General features: G+C 38.0%; 1 protein-coding gene across 3 annotated transcripts in view; it reads right to left on the reverse strand.

The window, feature by feature from the left end:
* PRKCA (protein kinase C alpha) overlaps positions 1 to 22,498 on the reverse strand; it is a 165,065-nt gene that overhangs the window by 47,732 nt on the left and 94,835 nt on the right. For all 3 annotated transcript variants that reach the window (XR_012996643.1, XM_076353975.1, XM_076353974.1), the window contains exons 4-8: positions 15,566 to 15,677; positions 14,705 to 14,833; positions 3,098 to 3,254; positions 2,868 to 3,002; positions 2,023 to 2,119 (exon numbers count right to left, since the gene is read on the reverse strand). Coding sequence is in view for 2 of the 3 variants with exons in the window: in XM_076353975.1 (XP_076210090.1) it covers positions 2,023 to 2,119; positions 2,868 to 3,002; positions 3,098 to 3,254; positions 14,705 to 14,833; positions 15,566 to 15,677 (630 nt within the window). In the remaining variant the exon portion in view is untranslated. The remainder of the gene's footprint in view (positions 1 to 2,022; positions 2,120 to 2,867; positions 3,003 to 3,097; positions 3,255 to 14,704; positions 14,834 to 15,565; positions 15,678 to 22,498) is intronic.

Genomic DNA, 22,498 nt, shown 5'->3' on the forward strand with positions numbered 1-22,498 from the left:
GTAAACTTTGTGAAAGAGTAAGAGGTCGACCCTAAATCCTTTTACCATGTAATACTGCATTATACTAGCCTTGGTCTAGTTATAATTACACATTTTGTTTGGCTACCAGTATTCCCATATATCGTCACTAAGTTTTAAAACTGTTTGTTATGCAACTCTGTAAATGGTATTCCTGGAGACACTGTGTTCACTGAGAACATATTCCCTTTCCTTGATTAATTCAGACCCCTAAAATAGCATCAACCAGGCTACCTCCAGAACAGGGAAAGCCTCAAATACACGGTGCTGAAGCTGAACTAATTAGACTTTGAGACAGACTAATTATTTCTTGGGCAGAGCTGACCCTATGCGAAGCTGCCGTTTCTGGGACCCAGTCCAATAGCTTTACACGCTGCAACCTCTCAGGATTTCTACTCCACTTCATTGCAGGACACAGATAAACCCTGATTGATCATTCTGCAACCGATGTTGTAGGCTTAAGAAAAAAAACCTAAGAGATTGTAAATTCAATATGCAAACATACTGCATATAATAACTGACATTTTAAAATAGATAATTTTAGTGACTTCTTTGTGCTGCCTCTGTCCTGAGAAAAACCAGGTAGATATCCATACTTGTATCGCCAACATACACACATCCACCCAATTCCAGACTCTGTATATTGCACAGAGACATGTAAGGGGTGAAAAGAATTACTTTTGACGCTATTCTTTCTAGGAAGGATAAAAAGTAAATATGATCTTAAATAGAAAATGACCTAGTGCAGCAAAATAAAATCACACTGGTCAGATCACAATTGTAAAGAAAGGAAAATGAAATGGAGATTCAAATACTTCTCAAATGTATAACAAAAATCATAGTTCATGCTGCAGACAAAAGTATGGTAGCTGATCCAAATGTGTTCAGAAGAAATTGATGCACCTTTTCTTTTTCTTTCTTGAAAGTTGAACATATGCCGTTTTTCCTCACTTCCTTGGGTTAACCCATCTTTTATAATAACAATGTAGAATTCTGCCTGATGGTGAACATAAAAAATTGCCATTTCAGGTTGAGAGGAACAGGTGTAAGTGTTTGTTTATGCACTACAGGTACATTAATTACTTTTTGGATAAACAGCTAGACTGAAGTTGTAAACGTTCGACCAGAAAAAAAGAAAACAATATTGTAGATTGGAATATTTCATATTCATTATTGCATATGCAGCTGGAAAGAGCAGTCAAGTCAGATGAGCTGAACCCAGTGCAGCCATTAGCAAAACACCTCCCTCCCCAAACCATACCTTTCCTGTTGCTGGGTTTAGTGGCCAGCAAGTATGTTGCTGTAATATCGGCTGCAGCTGTCAGAAGAGGCAGAGTTGCTGGCTAAGTCTACTCATTAAGAAACAACTCCTTTGCATGGCACGGTGAGACCATGCTTGTGACTACCAACCACTCCAATTTGCACCACAGAAGGCAGGAAGACTCTGCAGAAAGTATCGCTTTTCTTCAGTGTTTCTTTTCTGTACATAACCAGCAATACCTCTGATCCTTAAAAACTTCCATACCCACGTTAAAGATATCAGAATTTTAGATGACAACCTTCTACAAAGATTTTGAAGCTCCAAATAATCAGTAATTAACACTGTAAATATTTTCTTAACCCCCCCCCCTCATTTAGTGTGAAACATTCTAAGTATTAAACTGTTGTTTCTGAGAACTTCATTTATCAAATATTATAGATACTAGTGATAACGGCTGGCAGATTTTGCAGCAAGTATTAAAATACACTGAAATTATTACATATACTTGACTTATAAGTTGGTATTTTAAAATATTTTAAGTGTCATAGCAGAGAAGTTGAACTGTCAGAAAAATGATACCACTACTGAATTAAATCACTTGGTCCAATCTTCAAGAAACCCAAAGGTACGTACTGCTGTCACAGGCAATGGAAATAGTAGCACTCTAATATACAACTTTTTAACAGGCAATTTTTGTGATAAAGTGAAAAATGTAGTTGCACCCATTTGTGTTTAATCCTCACCTCAAACTTCTGTCGGAGCTCTGCGTTTCCATCTTCATCAGCATCTGGAATTGGAACATTATAATATTCACCTTCTTCTTGATTCAGCAGCTTGTACCTGTGGAACATTTAAGAAAAAAATGGTGACTTTACAGTTATATTCCTGTTAGATTTAAAATTGGATTTAGTTGTTTGTGTGTGGTTTATATCAATGTCACAGGTATGTAAAGAACTGCTTTCAAAGTTCTAAAGCAAACTCAGAAACAGAATATATTTAACCTAAAATTAGATCTTTAATCCCAAACTGTGTGCCAAGGCAGTTTAACGGACAAGGAAATTCTTCCCTCCCATCCTGTGATATGATGGGAGATACCAACCCTGAAGAACCTTTGTCTCCAGTGCTTCTATAGCCCTAAACAATTATCTTGGATGAGATGTACTTTTTGAGAAGATGTGATGAGTTCTACCCCTAGCTTCGTAGGTAATAAGATGGCATTTATTAAGTCAGTTCCCATGTACTTTGAATTTGCAGAGCTATATATAACATGATACACTTAGTAATGAATATATCATATTTGAGATAAAAATAAAATTCATATCACAAGACTATGTACACAGAATTGAGTTTGCAGCAGCTCCTGGCTCCAGCAGAAGTTTCATGAACAACACAGAAGAAAAGCATTCCTTTTATTATCCTCCTTTGTTATATATAGCCTATGTTTCCTAGGTTTAGTTGCATTTTCAGTGAATTTATAGCCTGAGATACAGTGAAAAGCTCCAAAAAAGGTCGACTATGTTGAAGAAAAATACTGATTTTAAACTTTTTGTGATATATTCTCTCCTTCTCTCTCTTCCGAAACTCTTACCATCCACTGGCTGGCATTTTCATAAGCTCTGACACCCCAAATGAAAGAGATCCCATGAAATCATTCCTGGTTGTTCGATCCCAGTCCCAGACCTCTACAGATAACCGTCGATCCTTGTCTGTAGGTTTTAATTTACTAAAAAGGAGAGAAATAGAGGAGTTTTCAATGCAACGCTGAAATAAATGATTCAATCCATACAAAGATACTATATTAAAAGGTGTTAAACTTACAAAGTGAATGACTCATTCCAGTCTGGATTCAGAGTAGAACGGATGGTTTTTGTTTTTTGTTTACTTTCATTCTTAGGATCTGGGATGAGCTTCAGTTTAACATAAGGATCTGAAAGTCCATTTGGATCCATGGGAATTAGGTTTTTTGCTTCTCGCACTGTCAATATAAAACACAGCTAGTTTGTATAGGATTACAAATCACCATTAAGAAAGCAATAACATGTCAAACCAGAGTTATTGAAACATGTTGAAAAATAAAACAAATAAGACACGAAACCCACTTGTCAGACTTGGCATGGAAGAAACTACTTGTTGTAAAGTAAGGTTGCACTTATAAGATGTTTATAAGAACAGTAGAGAGAAATGACAGGAGAGAAGAGCAATTCACAAACGACACGCAGCTTCCAGGCAGCTCTTTTTCTGCAATGGAATGATTAAATGTCCAAATCCATCACTATAAATTTTTAAGTGGGTAGCAATTCTTTGTGCTTTTATTTCCTCATCAGTCTTAGGTTATACAACTACAGGACTATCAGCCAAATACTATAAGGGAGATAGCCAGATCACAATAGATTCAGAAGGTAGGTTATTTGACAAAATGCCTCACTGGAAGGTATCTAACACTAAACTGCCCCCGGATTCATGGTTCATTAGTTGTCAGATGGAATTGCTGTAAGCATTACGTCATGACCGCAATCAAAGTAAAAGCGCAGAGAAGACAAGTTTAACTTCAGCTTCACAAAAATGTTAATGTAGCTTCTATTTATACAATATCAAAAGAAGGCATAAAGTGAGTTAATATATCTCATGTTGCTACCGATCCCCAAAGAGAGAGAGACAAGAATAGCCAGCAATCTGCACAGGGTGCCATTCCCTGCAAGGCCACATCCCTACGTGGAACAAGGCAGGCAACGGTGGGTTACGAAGGCATTTATCGGGGGCTCGGCAGCTTTCAGGTTTCAGTCTGGCTGGAGCTACTGCAGCAGCTGTGGGGTTCGTTAAGGAGTTCAGAAGTCACTGCAGGGGAGCGGAGTATTCCAATGGATCCAATGCAGCAAAGACAGTGTTTCCTCCCTCTTGTAGAGGACCAGCATAACACCCATGTAACATTTATACGGCATGTAAGGTTTTATTCTGTGTTAACGGCATTCAGCCGTCAGCTTCTGCTGAACCTCAGAAGAAGAGGTGAATTTTCCTCATGCTGCGAAACCCCATCCCACCCGAACCAGTCGTGCTGCGATGGACTGCAGTGATCGAGTTGGAGGTGGGGAATTCAGAGCTCGTAACTGGGCATCTCAAAACCTACTGGGAGCAGTAATCCTCTGGGCTTGTTTTAGACAGAAAGCAGTTTTCATTCAGGAATTCCTTTGTGAGATTCATAGTTTAAGATTAGAATTGTTCCTGGAAGGAAAATCTCAAGAAGCTTTGAGGGTGACATAGTTCCTAGGGTATGAAGGAAGGCCAGCATTTAAGAGTGAGTCACTAGAGATATTATCCCTGATTGACAATGCCCTCAGCTACTGCTTTCACAGTGTCAGCATCAGAAAGGCTTTTTTAATTTATCTACCTAACTGAAGAAAAGAAATCTGAAAGGAAATTTAGGAAAGATCAACCCTTAAATCACCTAATATTTCTTGATGGAAAACACTTCCCACAAAAATTTGAACTTTAGAGTCACTTAAGAACTCAATCAGAGCTAATGCAAAAAACCCCAAAACTTGGCAGGATCTTCAGCCACAGATAGTTACTGTTTGCTCAGGGCACTCTCCTCCTTTTCCCCCAGATTTAAATGGCATTTTCATATTGTGAACAAAAATTATAGACCTTCACAGGATTTCAACCTGTTATTTCCCAGCATGGAGGTTGAAAGGCATCAAAGCAACACAGATATTTTATAATGTGTTGTTTACTCTCATTATTTATAGAATAAGAGGAGGACAGTTTTTGGGCAACAGTCAAATTACTTGTAAACCAGCTGAAGTACATCTTTTCAAAATACCCTTTGTTCTCCCTTTAGAATTAAAGGCAGGGCTGAGGTGGATTGACAACTATGTGCTACTGCTTCCATAAGACAAAGATGGACAATGAATGTAAAGCACAGGACAGATATTACTGTGCTTTACTTAAGGACAGTGAAATGAAAGATAATGTGGGTGTTGTCAACCCATAAGATAGAGCTGAAGGTGATTTACAGAATCACACACCAGTTCTGTTCCATTTCCTATACACCAAGTATATTTACAAGTTGATGGAACTAGCTCTAGGCTGACATTTTCCTTTTACACGACGGACAGAGTGGTTTAGTGCTCATAATGATTGTGTTCTTCCAAATGATATAACTACTAAGTAGTGCTTTAGTGCAAATCTACTACTTAGCCGCTGTGTCATTTGATTCAAGCTGTAGAGGGAAAATTCTTGGGGGAAAAACCCAGCCACTACCACAGAAAACACATAATTTTAAACAGTTTGACCTGCTCTGTTTATTTAATGAGAGAGTATTAGGTGTGGTAGAACAAGTTGGAAGAGGGAAATACCACATATAAGTGGTACTTTATAGCCAAAATAGCTGTAGAAAGAAGGCAGAATACAGGAATGCAAGCTACTTATTTGGAACATGCTAGTTTATTTGTCAAGATAATTCTCATGCAGAACAGATACCCTGATGTAAATTAATTATTGAAATTAGATCATGGCTGGAAAGGAATCACATTAACTTGAACCAACAGTTGACACTGATTAAGTTATTTTTCTTAAATCTGCGTTTTTAAAGTGAGACAGAAAATGCTTATGGGCTAAAATTTTAGAAGAAAATGTAATTTTAGTCACTAACTGTATTACTCAAATAATTGTACCAGAAAAAATACACTGCGTTTGAAAAGAACAGAACAGAAACAAGCGTCTTTCTTGCAGAGCATTTTATTTCTAGTTTTCCATGATCCCTGTATAAAGCTGACAGGGCTTTGCAGTTGTAGAAATGGTAGCCTTCAGTCTAGAGAAACTGTCTCCACTCTCGTCTACTCTGAGTTTGCCCTTTGAGGGTCTCCGCACCCAGTGGTCAGCTGGAAAACCATTTCTGTTTTCAATCCATGAAAAAAACCCCCACCCAATATTAAAATTTAGCACACTGAAAGTGATCTTCAAATACCTCTGATGAGTAACATCAAGATTAAATAATTTTAGTTAAATATTTACAATCCCAAAGGGACTAAGAACCATAAAGTTAGTGAAGGATGAAGCGACAGCCTTCAATGCAAATTGCTTGCTCTCTCATCCTTTTTTTCTTTTTGTTTGTCTTCTTGTGCATGGCACTTGTGACTGCACTGCTAGGTTTGGCACATGAGCTATTACTTCAAAATCCACGTTCTGATTTTTACTTCTATACTGTAGTTTGATGTAAGTGAGGAGCAGAACTCTCTAATGTTCTACAGCTTCCCAGAAATACACACTAGGAAGTTTTTCATTCCGTGAACAAAATGGCTTAATTTTAACATGGCGTCTTCAGGCTGATCCTTTATGTTTAAATTCTACCTGGAGATGCTCAGTGTGAAACCAAGCAGAATTTTGAGAAGTTGGCTGGGTGGATGCAGAGCCATCCTCCAAGGCTCAGCCATGGAGAGCTCTCTGGAGAACGTCATCACTGCTTAGCCTTGATATATGCTCCTGAGCCTAGAAAACAACACTGAGAGCAGGAGGACCTGGCAGCATGTGTAAGACTACTTCTTTCTTTCGCAGCAAACACAGAAAAAGAAAAAAGCTCCCTAAATACAAGGAAAAGAGAAGCTCAAAGATGAATTGGGACGGAAAGGTGCAACATATACTAAATACAGGCTGCCAAAGAAGTCATTATCTCACTCCTTGTTTTAAGATATCTGGCCCATTTGTACTTTTGTCTGCATAATTAGTACCCTTAGACATCTTTTTTTCAACAGGCTTAGCACTTCGTTTCTTGAGGAAACAGCATGATGATACTTGTGCTAAATAGTGCTTATAAAGAATTACCATCTAAGCAGTCCATCTCTTTAAGGGCACCCTATTTTTAACAAGACAGGTCAGGTTTCTACAAGAGGGCTGACAGGAAGAAGAGATTTGCCCTCCCCACCGAAGGCAGTATCTCTTGTGTGTGGTTGAAACAGAAAAAGATAAATTAAAAATAACTCCAAGAAAATAAATCAACTTACTGTGGCTGAATTCTGCTATAGCTGTAATGATAGCAAGCAATCGCATAGTCCTTTATAATTATTAGTTAATTAAACTCAACACTGTGATAGAGAAGTTACTCTAATTTATAGATGGTTGAAGTGAGATACAGTTCAACATCATTTGGAGTGTAACTTGGGCAGAAACCTACTTTGCCAGTTTTCTGTCATAACTATTAAGCACGATAATGACCTCTGTACTGAGCAAAGTAGCTGGTACAAGTTAAATTTCCTAACGTTTTGTCCAGATTAGATGTTTAACGGGGACTGAGAAAGCACACAGCTGAAAAGAGAGCGAAGAGAAGTACATATTGAAGTTTCTACCAAATCCAACCTTGCCCAGGTTTTCCTTCTAAAAACCAGAAACAGTCGTCAACTTGCCATAGGGAAAAAGGGTACCATCTTCCTCCTCACGGTTAATGAAGAAGAGATCATAAATGTTCAGTCAGCAGAAAATATAGGCTATTTGATGACTGTCCTATGGCTGTCCTATTACGTGCTATTTATAATCCAGCAGTATCCATCCAGAAGCCATGCCTAAAACTGGGACGCCCACTTTTCCAGGAATAGTATAAAGACATAAGCAAATACAGAGCTGATTCTTAGTTATTCATACTTTAAATAAATATCTAAATAAGACAGAGTGGGCTGGCAGAGAACAACTGACATTTTACATAAAGAGAAGAAATTCAGGCAGAATTCTGAGGAATTCAGAGAGCGGATGACAAAACCGGAACTTTTTCCACGAGATTGTACAGGTCAAAAGTTGCAAGCCATATGCAGTTATGGATTCATAACCTCTTGTGATACCAGCAAATAAATTTAGTCATGGGAATGAGTAAATAAATGTTTCTCTGCCTATAACAAAGCTGAATTATTAGCAGCATGAGTTTACTCAGTTCCTTTTCAAGTGAGTCACAGCTACCTTTTTCCTGAATTCCCAAATGTTGATAATAAAACAGTTTACTAATCACAGAAACCATTTCTTGCCAATCTTTTACTCCCTACAGGCAACTTAGATGAGCAGAAATCTCTCAACTGCATGCTAATAGCTGCTTTTAGAAGAGGCTTCAAGTCTCAAATGGTCTTGTCTGGCAAGCTACCTAGCAAATGAAATAAAAGGGAGACCTTTGTTAGCGCCAATGCTTCGTAAAGTTTCTGTCTTCCCACAATAAAGCATTAGTAAATTATTCCGTATTTCTCATTGCTTCCTGAAGAAGATTCTGGTACGGATTCCAGTGACCTGCCCAGCTGACAGATGACTTAGGTGAGTGACAGAGGATCTTGTATTCCCAGCCAAGGAACTTTCTCCCCAGTACCTTACCACACTCCTCTTAATCACAGTTTAAATGATTTACCTATTACTGAAAATAGTCTTTCTTCCAATTTGTGTACTTGTACTCTCTGTACACAAAATCCAAAGCTGCCTCCAAAACTGCCCAGCTTTCATTAAAGATTTATTATAAGATTTTATTAAAACTATCACTGAATGCTCGCTTTCTGGAGCTGGTTGTGACTCACGTACAACTGGCTTCAAAACAAATCCTGCTTTTCAGACAACTTCCAATTTCTATACAGTTTTTGGTCACTAAAAGGGCTTTTCAATACGAGACTTTTCTCTATTCCATAACTACTCCCCTGCCCAGCTAAACTTTCTTCTAACATCCCTCCTGAGACCACTGCCTACTCATTACACCCAATTTCCTGAATCCTGAAAGGTGGCAACGTAATGAATGTAGGCTACTGGGACGCCTGCATTTCACAGGTGATTTACACACAAGAAATAGGTGAGTGATTAATTTCCTTCCTAGAAGAAGAGGGAAAATGAACCAATGTTGCATGATACTTCATTCCTCTGTATTCATTAAGATATTCTCTCCTCCTAACAAAAAATGTACCATCGTCTCTAATGCTGCTTAGTAAGTACTTGTGCCTGCAATAGGTTCTCCGGTTTAAATTTCAACTGGAAATCTCACAGGAGCAACTGTATTTTATTTTTAAAATAAGATTACTTTATAAAAATTATCATCATAAAAAAATATCTACTACTGGGTAGGACAGCTACTTAATAAAACATAAGTCTTAACGTATCAAATCGTCTGAAAAGGGATTCAGACTATTAAATTTTAATTCTTATCTGTTTATTTATCTTACATAAATATATAGCATTTTAGTTAATTTTTTTATATGCATGCAGATGGCCATTTATGAAAAACTAATGTTTCTTTTAAATACTGTGCATTGCCTATTAACTTCTGGTAAAGTTAATTTAATGAATGAAATGGGGAGCATTCAGTTGCTACCAGGGTTGGCATTTGTTAAAGGCACAGCTCTTTCTGTAAAGAACGCAGCAACCCTGCAGATTCTGGGAATGCCAGAAAAGAGAGAAGATATTAGTGAGATAAAACATGCGATTCACGTTCTTTGAGACATTAAAAACGCCTCCCACATGCAAGCAGTTTTTTGGGATCACTTTATAGATATTTGGTACTAAAGGCCAAATAGCCAGAATATTGATATATGTTCCCTGTTAAAATCAGTTGCAGAATATCATTAAATTAATGTTAACAAAGACAGATGCTAATACGGACCTACACAATCATAAATAAAATTATTAGAGTGTGTGTGTGTGGTGGGGTCTTTTAAGGAAACAATTTTTATGAGAATCTAGAAATGTGCCAAAATTCTCCAGTTTGTCTCTCAAGCTTGTTTGGGCAGAGGCTCTTAACCCAGCTGTCCACAGCAAGCAGTGTGACAAGACATTAATATGCAGTGCCGCAGGGTGGCTCAGCATTCATACGTTCATAAATAATTTGAAAAACGTATGGTGGGGAGTACAGAGCTCCTAGGGAGATTATTGTTGGACAGCCTGTTATGTGCTCCCAACCTCTGCAGAGATCACTGCCAGGTTTCCTCCTCTTTTAAATAATAGAAGCATCACTGAAGAATAAAACCAGATTGTCTGTATTCTTTCAGCTAAGAAAAATACACTTAAAACCCCCTGAAAACTCTGGGCTGCGTATATATATATTTTAATAATGTTTATGTAACGGTAGGGTGCATTAGCTGACAGCGAGTCGCTAACACCCTGCCTCTAAATCGGTGCCTGTGTCGGGAGGGCAGTTCGCTGTTGTCAGCTGCTGTCAAATCCAACTCCCAGCAACTGACAGGTCACAGTTTAGGATCCTAATAATGCGGCAGCTTTTTCTACGTCAGTGCACCAGATGGGGTTATTTTCTCACAGAGGTTATTGTTTGCTCACTGTAAAAATAATTCAAAAATAAAATTAAAGAATGAAAACTGTGATTCAACCACCTACAAACTCACTCAGAAGAGCCCCAAATTGTAAGATGGTTCAACAAGTAAATGTAAGAGTGACAAAACTTTTAACGCACATCAGGAGGAAGAAAATTCAGTGCAAAAAGCATAGATTAAGAATAGCAAAAACTGCTTTACTATGCTTAAAAGCAGAATCTGCAAGTCAGTCCAACCTATGAAAGGGTCATGAATTCAGTGATTTCAGGAAAAAGCAATTCAAGACAGTTCCTATAAAAAGAAAACTAACAAGTTGATTTACTGCAAGTGCAATAAATTATTAACATTCAGTGCAACTCTCAAGCTAGTAGCTCTAAAATAAACCATTGATATTTAAGAATTGCAACACAAATGAGCACTGAATGTGGCATATTGACTAGCACTGGGAACATGGCAAGGTTTTGGCAAAGTATATCAATACAAAATTCCTACATATTTGTGAAAAAGTGTTGCAGAGTCCCTAACGTTCACACGGAAAAGACCGTATGTCTACCTTTAAGCACCCAGCTTGGAGATCCAACCCAGTAAACCAGAATTAAGTATGTTTACATATAGGACTGAATCATTCCCACCATTAGTTCCATTCAAAACCTGCCAAAGTACCTAGATATTTTAGGTAATCTGACTGAACCACTGGCCAACCCCACCTGGCAGTACTCTGCCTTGCCTCTTTCCTAGTATTCACTGGGAAAAAAACCCAGTCCTATTTACAATATTTTATCAGGAAAACACTTAGCAAGTGAACATGTACTGTGGCCTTTTTTTGGAAACAAAAGCCACCACAAAACCCTCAAAGCAATTACGCAGAAGTAAAGACAAATTGCAACGTACTCAACAGTATCCCCCCAAATGACCGTATCTTCCAGTAGTCATTAAGCGTGCTGCATCCTCGATGGGCTTCCCTGCCTGGAACCGGGATGGCTGAGTTGCCCATCGAAGGTGTGCACAAGATGCCAACCAGAGTGGCATGTCTTCATTTAGCAGCACAGATGTTTTGCACGCAATCAAGGCTGGCTATGAAAGAATCAGCAGGAACTAATTAACAACCAAAACAGGACACAGAGCAGAGATATTAAGGAATTCAGCTGAAGGAGTTCGACACCTACAGAGTAATTCCTTTGAAAAAGATTCAGGCAAAGGCTCAAACCAAACAGCCAATCATTGATTATTTTTCCTGCTGTTCCTAAACCTCCTGGACATTTAATTCACCCCCTTTCCTGAATCTAAAGGCAGCGGTATCGTGCTTGGCAGCTCTGGGAACTGTATATTCTAATAAAGGTTTTGTCAATAAATATTTTAGAAGCAATGCCGTACTGGGAGAAAAGGAGTTTGAAATCTTTGCGTAGCAATATGTCCATGAACTAACTGACAATTGCTCATTTCCTTTTCAGTTAAACGTGCACAAAAGGTATCTGAAACTTCACCCAATCCGGGCTTAGTCTGTACAGTATTTTTTATTAAAAAAAAAAGAAGCTTACTTTCAGGGCTACTGTCATTTTTATTTGAAGAAATTTTCTGAAAGCTTGGAAATGCTGACAAGCCTCAACCAAAACAACTTAACAGCACCATAATTGCTATATACCTAACAAGGTTATAGTAAACATTTTTCTTGTTGTCCAGAAACCTACTTACTTGTGGGACGGAAATGTTTTATTTATAAACACCAAAGTAACAGCATTTGCCAAGTACACTCACACCAAAAAGAGCTTATGAAGAAAACCTACAAAATATCTGTAACAATTTTACCGTATTCATATTTCAGACAAGACCTTTTCAAATAAAACTGTGAACTAAAAGAATACCTCTTTGTGTAATTATTTTACAGTGCCTTGGTACCACAAAGACTTGTGACAAACGTTTTTGTCCCTAAAAGGATTATGAACCTGCTGAATCATTAGAAAATATGTACATGTTATTTATCAAATTATGTGCATTATGTCAGAAAGTTTAAGCCACGTTTAAGAACCTTGCTGCAAAGCAGCCTAGAATAATGCAAATATTAAATTTTGTCACTTGGGTGATTTTCAAATTAGTTCTCTCTCACGGCACAGTTACTTTCAGAACCTGCATCACCATCTTTGAAGTGTCTCATTACTTAGTGAAACCACCTTTCTGTTAATGACAGTACCTGGGACAAATTTCCCCCTCCTACGTTGACAGGAAGCTATTTGAAAAGTTAAGCTACAATTAAGTACCACTTGGGACCCATTCTGATCCTTTCTAACTAAATTTTATCATACCTCTCCTTTTCAATGCATTTTACAAGGTTTGACAGGAGAATATGGGGGTATTCAGATTTAGAGAGAACAAAGCCATGAATGAATACAGCGACTGGAGGGAAGTTTGCTGGTTCTATAAGCTGTGAAAATTCAGCGCGATGGTCTGATTTCCTTTATGTTGACTACAAGGGGTATGGTTTCCATTGAGATTCATTCCCCAAAGAAGTGCAGAGGTAGAAGGAACATCCTTTTGGCGTATAATAGGCTCTAGCCTTCCAACTGAGCAACGCTGAAGCAATACACAGCACTCAACATCCACAGGTTGCCAACAACTACGTCAAGAAACAAAGACAGAAGTTGAGATGGTGTAAGAAACCTCCTCCTTTGCCCTGCCCTCGAATTTAATTCCATTTTGCAACACCAAACAGGCAACGATAACAGCATCGTACCCTCTTCTTGTTTCATTGTGTGGACACTGTGAATTCAGTCTCTTGCAGTACCAATTTTAAAGATGTATCAGTGTACATCTAATGTGATGTATTAAGATGTGTTGCCTGTAGGTTTTCTTCACCAGAGAAGCCGTGTTGGTCACCTTGATGACACACTAACCCATCCACTCTGCTGAGGTAAAAGCTGTTGATAACTTGTGTTTTCTGACTGTCTTCTACTCCATTTCCTAAGTTGTATCATACTTATTTTGGTTTTAGTTACTACAGCATGTTTTTAAAATTTCCTTAAAGTTCTGAGCCATAAAAAATTGGGACTTTCTTTTAGAATTTAGATTTGTTTTACAGACTTGCCTCTATCTCTAAAAAAAAAATGAACAAAATTTTCTGTTATTCCTTCCCTTACTTCAATTCTGTCCCTCCTAATTCCTACCCTGTGCTCTCCCTTTGAGTAGATACACTGTCATCTGATTGGCAAAGAACGCTTTTGTATATTTGTGTCCAACAGAAAGAAAAAACCAACAACAAAGTTCACTACCAACTTTGTACTTCAACTGTACTGTACAGATATAAGATACACTAAATATCAGTTGGCCCCAGCTCAAATAGAAAGCACGCACAGAACAAACATAACATATGCTGTAAATACAAATTCTTATGCAGATCCTGAGCGAAAACTCCCCTTTCTGGTACTGCACAAGGAAGTTCTGTTGGAGTTAAACCACCTATTTCATGTCTATTTAGGGGGACAAAACAGTCCTTCAACTTGCAAAATACATTTTCCAGAATTTTTTCTGCAACTTCAGATTTGGAATGGGTCGGTGGGGGTGTGTGAGTGCACACGTACGTGTGCACAGCCAAGGCTTACTCATAAATCCTGGGAGAAACACTTCCAAGGAAATGAACTGCCACCCTCTCTTTCCTTCCTCTCTCCCTCCTCCCCATCTTAATAACCTTAACCTTACAGAATGTGATTATTTTATTATTTTATAACTCGCTGGGAGTAATATTTGGGATTGAATCCAAGTTGCCTTTGTTTATTAAGTACTTTGAAATACAGGAAACAACTCCTCAGCTGATGAAAGTTTAGAGTATTTCTTGTGTTCTTAAGATGATGGCTAACATCCTGAACAGCTAGCTATCCTACGGGGCTGCTTCCTACATGAAAAACTGACATTACAGTGATTTTCTAATTAATTTTCCTGAGTTTTTGAAGCTATTACTACAGCTTTCATTTTTCTATTTATTTTTATGAACACCAGTTCATAGAGTTTCTTGATTCAAGGACATGTTGAATGAAATCCTCACACTTCTGAAGGGAAATACTCTGTCACTGGCTTTAATACACAAAGATTTGACCAAGGTACCTAACCCCCCCCGAGTATATTATACATTTATAAACACTGCAAAATTCCAGAATGAGGTGTGTACCTGTTACTTCCAGTTTGTCACCAGTGACTTCTGCTTTCAGATAAATCCTTCCTCTTTTCTCTGTGTGATCCATGCCACAGAGGCTTGGGACGTTTATTACGCATTGCTTATGAACATTCATATCACAAGCTGTGGATATAAAAATGGTTCAGACAGCTATGAGAAGCTAATAATATGATTACACTGCAAACACCGAGCAAAGTGAAAGTTAAGATTACAATGCTTAACTGTTGGCAAGACTTTCAGATTACAGCTGCATGTTTTTCAGCTGAACAACATGGCTACTTTCCATCTTACAACACATTTTGTAGACAGCAAATGGAACAGAGAATAAAGTAATCCACTTCAGAAACCTAAAGATATCATTAATGAAGTGCAAGGGAAAAAAAGTGAAAATGGAGTAAAGACTTGCTGGGAATACGACTAAGAAAACAGAGCATTCGTGCCAGTGTTAGCAATGAAGGGAGTTAGGTTTGAATTGATTATTAGATTTTCTAGCAGAAGACTTCCAAGACAAATGAAATGCGAGGAAAATATTGGACCTTGGCTACCAACCAAACTGAAATTTCAGTTTTCAACAGTGTATTCACCTGGCCAGTCCAAAACCAGCCTTCCTCAAAACTGCCACGGCAAATGCTCTTCAGCCACATCAAACTCAATATACCATGTTCTCAGCAACAGAGGTGATTTTCATTAGTAGATTATTATAGTACTGAAATATCCACTTGAAATATAACAGTACTATAAATAGCTGACATTTGAAATGGTATTTTCCACAGAAAAGAGATAAGAAGCTGTTACCCAGTGTTTCCACTTACTTTCTAAAATACCCTTTTGGTAACATAGAAAAACTTCACTTACTGTCACATTTCATCCCTTGGTGCAGAAGCCCATAAAGCAGTGACCCACAATGGTCACAGAAGGTTGGGCTCCCGTATGTGTGGATCTTAAATTTGTGCTTGCTTCTGGGATCCTGAAGGAAAAAACAGAAAGAGATTCCCAAGTCATTAAAAGTGAGATTGACAGACCATTAATATATTACTTCAACTGCCAAAAACTTTCCAGCTCTGCAACTTATGCTACAGAAAAATATATTCCAGCATGTAGCTTATTCACCACCACAACAGCGGTACCTACATCGGTGCAGGTACGTTGGCCTCCGTTCCTATTTTTCCTTTGCTTTGGTGTAAGAAAGAATACGTCAGCTCAGTGAACGCAGACTTGTTCCTGTGATTCATTTACACTAAAACTTACAAACACTGACTGTACATATACATAAAGTGTATGTATGATACATACTCCTCTTATGAGGAGCGGCTGAGGGAACTGGGGTTGTTCAGCCTGGAGAAAAGGAGGCTGAGGGGAGACCTCATCGCTCTCTACAACTCCCTGAAAGGAGGTTGTAGCGAGGTGGGGGTTGGTCTTTTCTCCGAAGTAACAAGCGATAGGACGAGAGGAAATGGCCTCAAGTTGCACCAGGGGAGGTTTAGATTGGATGTAAGGAAAAATTTCTTTACTGAAAGAGTGGTGAAACATTGGAACAGGCTGCCCAGGGAAGTGGTGGAGTCCCCATCCCTGGAGGTTTTTAAAAGACGTGTAGATGAGGCGCTTAGGGACATGGTTTAGTGGGCATGGTGGTGTTGGGTTGACGGTTGGACTCGATGATCTTAGAGGTCTTTTCCAACCTCAATGATTCTATGATTCTATGATTCTAAGTGTAATGACGGCATTCAGCCTGTGGCTGAAGTGTCACATACTGCCTGCTTGTTTACAGCGTGTTATCACCATTCTGAAATGATGACACAAAACATAGCAGGAGAGGAGGGAAGTAAGGGTTTGTTAAGGGGCTGATCTGAAATACAGTCAAATGACTGTAAAATCAGGATCTCAAAGAAAGGATCATCTTGAAAAGTTGCAAATTTATAACGTACACTATTGTAAATGAAAGTGAACAAATTCTAACTTGGCACGTAGCAAATATTTTACCGAGACTGCTATTCCCATCTGGTTTTCCAATAGAGAAATTTATAGCGAGGACATTTTAAGGCCACCAGCAGCTTGGAAATGCTTTCTAATTTAGGACCAGTGAAAGGGAATACACCCAAATCACTTAAAACCAAACACGGTATGACACATCCAAATACATCTGCTGTTTCTCTAGGGCTAGAGGTCCCCTTCGGAAAACCAAGAACATTTATATGAAAGTTAGAAATCACAACTTCAATACATTCACCCACATCAGGCTCATTCCACATATACATAGCCACAGAACTCCACGTTCACCAGACTCGGGCAGCCTGTTCCCAACACTTGGAGATGTGCGTTGCCAAAACAAACAGCATGATAGCCCGATGCTTCTGTGCACATCATATATATTTTGATAACCTTTATGACCACTTCCAGTCCCAACTACACGGTTTAACACAGATTTGGGAAACGCTGTTTACCTCTGTATTTTAGTAAAAACACAGTCTTGATCAGAGGTTGGGAAGAGCAGTAATTCTTCTTCATTAAAAAATACACCGGGGTTTGTAATCAATTCTTGCTAACATTCATTCTTTTTTCCTTCAGATTTTTACAGCCTCATACACTGACAGAAAGACCATGGAAATTACAAAATGTCAGGTCTTTCATGCATTAAAGCATCCTTCACAAAAATACAACTGCAAAATGAGGCCTCAAAATGTTTTTCTTCTGCTTATATTTTATAGTAATATACCTTTATATAAGAATTATTAAACCGTCGTAAAAAATAAACTAACTTTTCAACTTGCATCTGCCAATAAAAGCTTTCCAAAAAATCAAAAGCAAAGCACAGCATGTTATACAAAATGGAAAACCTGCTAACTCTTTCTTCAAAAGTAAAAGATTCCTCTAGTGTAAGTGTTTTCCCAAGAAACTGAAGAAATTTGGGAACTCCTAACTGTAATTTTCGTAAAAATATGACTATGAGAAGGCAAAATCTTGCCTTCAAAATCTGTGAAGGTATTTTTTGGTTTGGTAAGCATTCTTTGTGTGAGTTTTTTTTGGTACTGATTCTAAGTTTTATCACGAATCCATACCCAGTATGGATAGAAATTATATAGTATCCAGGATAACGAATAAAGACTTTACATTAAGAACTCAGATTGAGACCGTTTCAATAGTTCTGTTTGTTATACTGCCTGAGAGATGAAATGCAAACGGCTTACAACCATATTTATTTTGTAAACACAGTTAACCTAAATGGAATGACATTCAATGCTCCAGAACATCTGTTTCATTATTTATTAAAGATATAGCCAATGGGTCTTGTGGTGCGGGGTCACGGGAACATTGCTTTACTAAAGGTTTATCTGATGGATCGACTCTGACTATATGCCTTCCAAACAATTTAAAACACATTTTCAAAGCTAGTTCTTCCTTAAATTGTTTTGTTTAGAAGACATAAGGCGACTTGTTGCCTTATAAATATATACACCTAAACATTACTTTGGTAAGCACATCTGTTGCTGAGAAGGACAAAACCCGCAGCTTCTAAGAATGACACTGAACAAACAGATTTTAAAAGTTGTGTTTAACATCTGACATAAGTGGTATTTACGAGTATAAAGTAATGATATAGAGGGGAAGGAACTATGGGAAATTATTGTAGTGAATGTCTACTAAATACGTTGAACCTGTATATTATACTGAAATTATATAACGATCACTACCAAACAATTCCATTCCAATCAATGGAATATACATGGTAATTAAGTTAAGCAGGGGGGTGTGTGTGGTTTAAAAATGTTGTGACATGTAAGGACAACTTTACTACGCTCGCTACAAAGCGGCACTACATGAGCAAAGGCTCATGTACTCCTGCGCCTAACTGCACGTAACAACAAAATACCAGCAAAGGCATTCTTATAAAACAATGAAATAAAACCAGTCACAGGAACAAATAAATCAAGTTGGATCACACTTTGAAGTTGGCCCTGCATGAGTCAATGTATATAATTTGAATCATCTTTTGCTTTCTATAATAAATATTAGTTTTCTATCACTGTGTGAAAATGCCTACTGTAAGTTTAAGATGAACAATTTGATAGGAATTAATTTTTTTTAAAGAGCAGCAAGCATGTTCTGACTGTTATTAGTTATTATTCTATATGCACACACAAAGTCACTTCTTCAAGGCACAGCATAAAAAAAGAGGACAAAGGAAAACAGTATCAAAACCACTGATGAAATGGAAACTCTGCATGTAGGAAATCTCTCTTTTAAAATCACTTTAATAGAAGTAAATAGAAGAACCTCAAAAATATTTAAAAGCTAACAAACAAGAGAGTGCACTTCTCATCAGTATTTAATCCTTTTTTCTGTTTCAATCCTATGCATTTTTAAATTTTTGGTAAAGTATACAAGATGGTATTATTTTGAAAACAAGTCTGAGAACATACAGGGAAAGCTAAGAGATCTCTATACACCCATCATCGGTGATAAAACCTTTTTATCTTATTCCCTATATTAACACGGGCTTCTCATGTACTTAGGACTACCCTTGAACTTACAGTTTACGCTTTAATTATAAGTAACTAAATTAGTAGTAATTATCACATTGCCAGCCCTAATTACTTGTATTATTAACAGCAATTAACACTTATTAGTTGTAAATACAGTTTAATACTTCCCAATGTTAAATATGCATTAAGTGACTTACACGCATTATTGAGAAAATAGCATCGTCTTTCCTGTTTTTCAGCTAGAGGTAAACTACTGAGTTAGAGGTAAGCTCCTGTAAATTTTCTTCAAATATCCCCTTTTAATCAACATAAACTTTCAATAATTACCAAAGCATAGCTGGCAGTCATATTTCATAGTAAACACAGGGAGCCAAGCCAGGAGATGACAGATGAACTGCCAAATAATGGCTGCTATTTGCAAGAGAATTGAACTTTGCACTAAACTTGGCATAGATTAATTGTGAAACTCTAAAGGGAAAACCCACTTCTGTTTCCAAAATCCATCAAAATTATGAAGGGGGAAAGTGGCAATGGGAAAGCAATGGGAAAGCACTTGTTAAGCAGTGATGAATGACATGCTCTATTAAAATTCATGTTATTTTCATGCTAAAAAGTGAATTCTCTGCTATTACTAAGACAATCCCCCCATTTTTATAAGTACAACTGAATGCAATATAATATAATTAAATGGGAAAGGAAACTCGGGGCAATCGATATCACCGACATTTAAATATTTGTCTTTGAAAAACCTTCAAATTGGCAGAAATCCAGCCAGTGCTCTGCAATTTGACCGCAGTACAACAGACTGGAGTTTCAGAGCCTCTAATGACATATATGGGTGCAGCATCCCTATAAAGATGACTAGCAACTGGGCATCTACACCCCGTACAGCTCTGAAAAAAATCAAAATATTATTCATTAGTCTCAAAGCTGAGACATGCTTATACAGAGACAGGCAGCCATAGAATCGCACTGACCAGGAGATCTGTGTTGTACACAGACCTGCACTGTGTGGACCTACTGAAAGAAAACTGAAAACGGAGCAGAAACCTTTAAAAAATAAATAAATGAGTTTGCAGAAGTGGCTTGCGCAGACAGACAGCTCTGGCTCTGCCAAAAGGGGTTTGGATTTGCTCCAAAGCCTGGCCGGGAGACGGGCAGGAATCCTGCCGCACTCCAGCAGAGGGAAGCAGAAGAATATGGAGGCATCTCACCAAAACCACATGTTTTTCAATCTATGCACTGCCACTGAACTACATTTTACCCCCCTGCAGCAGTATTGCCACCATTCCTGCTTTTTTCCTTTGTTTAGCACAAATGAATCCATTTCCTTTATTGAACAGCAACAGAAAGCACCCCTCCACGAGAAACCATTCCATAATTTTTCTGGCTCAAAGACGGGGGTGTGCAGTAATTGAAAGTGCATGGTTAACCAGCAGCACACGTCAAACTGTGCTTTAACACATTACAAAACAGCTGACGAGCACTGTATTTCTGAATTCTTTCTAAAAGCTCCCTTTTGATTAGAATTTTATTCCCCTTGATAGCAACATTCAACCGACTATAATTTTGTGGGCATTAAATCATCACTTTGCTTTTAAGTACAAAATATACAAAAAACACCTCATGTGAGGCTGCATCAGTGGGGATTTTATATACAAAGCAGCATCATATTACTACTTGTTGAAGCCCTTTCATAGTATGCGACTTGATAGTATCAATAACTGTGTCACCAGAACCAGGTATCTTAAGTCCAAAACCTCTGAAACTATAGCCATATTGTCTTTAATTCGGTGTCTTCTAGGTGACACACCTAGAACTGGTGTGATTTTTAGAAGGAATCTAAACCAACACTGCAAGCAGATCTGACAGTGCCAGAGCCTGTTCTAGTGATCGAAGTGGGGGGAAAAATGACTGTTTTCAGCCATTAATACCAGCACGCATACATTAACACGGTGTTAGGCAGGATATAAGATTAATTTATTTTTTAAACTGCCTATGGTTGGTGAAAGGGGTTTTTCCATATCTGAACTGCTATTTTTGTGATCATTAAGAAGCAGAAAATGCAAAAATACAAGTGTAAAAATATTCTGGGAGAAACGGAAGATTATATTTTCCATTACAAAAATAACTTAAAGGAGTTCTGCAGCAGATGACCCGTACGGTCCTAAGGTTGTATCAGGGCCTACAACAACAAAGAAGAATTTTGTGTAAATAGCTGCAAATGTACCCAGTTTTCCATTTCCTACCTCCATGACAGAACCACAGGATTGTTATTCACCCCCAACCACTTACAAATACATTTATTTACCAGTTTAAAAGGTATAAAGGAAAAGTAAGCTTAAAACATCCCAAATTACCTCACTTAGACAAAAGAAAAAAATAATTCCTGAACCTCAGTGGCATAAATTGTGGTACGAACTGTTTGAATTTCTGTCGAAAACAGAAGGGGAGACAATACATTAAATATATGCAAACTCATATACAAATTGTTGTAAGAGATAAGAGATCACCGTTCCTCTTTACCAATAGAAAATCCCTGGAAGACTGGCAGGTCTGTTTTCCCCACATTAATACATAACCTTTAAACATTTCCTACTGCGATGCAACACTGAATCCTACATCTTTCTTTGTCCCCCTCCAAATATCTTTAAAGTCTGGATCGTAAGGAACGCTACTCTAACAGATCAATGAAACCACTGCAATTTGTACTGCAGATATTTTACTTAAAATAGCTTTAACTTCCCCAAGCGAATACCAAGTTAATAAAACATATTTAAGAAGAACCTAGCGTGTTTTCTCTGTATGGAGCCAAATCCCACATTCATCCCACGCTGTCCTCAGGCAAACTTCCATCTCATTTATGAAAGTCTTCAGACTCCAGTTCTCCTAAACACCTTCCAAACAGCGACTACAATATCTAAGACCCCATTCAGATGCCATGTCTGTTTGAGCGACTTTCTTCTGTTCGCTATTTATTTTCCTATTGAGATAACAAAAATCTTGGTGCTCTGCATGGCATCTTACGTTGAGAAAGCAGCTTCAACCTAGAGGAGCTGCAAGAGCCAAGGAGCCAGGTGCTTCTATTGGAAATAACTTCCAGGGCTCAAAATATGGCTTCTATGATCAGAGCCCAGAGGCAAGAAACAGCAAAAAGTCATTGTTTAACTGGTCACCAGCTTTGTTCTTTCCTGACCAAATGAGGCTGTGTACATGGGAAAGGGAAAGCAAAGAGAATTTGAGACTCTCGGAAGTGATTTAGAAATGTTATGAAGTCAGTGATATAAAGATCATATCCCTTTTTATT

This window comes from Aptenodytes patagonicus, chromosome 16, assembly GCF_965638725.1.
Source record: "Aptenodytes patagonicus chromosome 16, bAptPat1.pri.cur, whole genome shotgun sequence".
Lineage (NCBI taxonomy): Eukaryota > Metazoa > Chordata > Aves > Sphenisciformes > Spheniscidae > Aptenodytes > Aptenodytes patagonicus.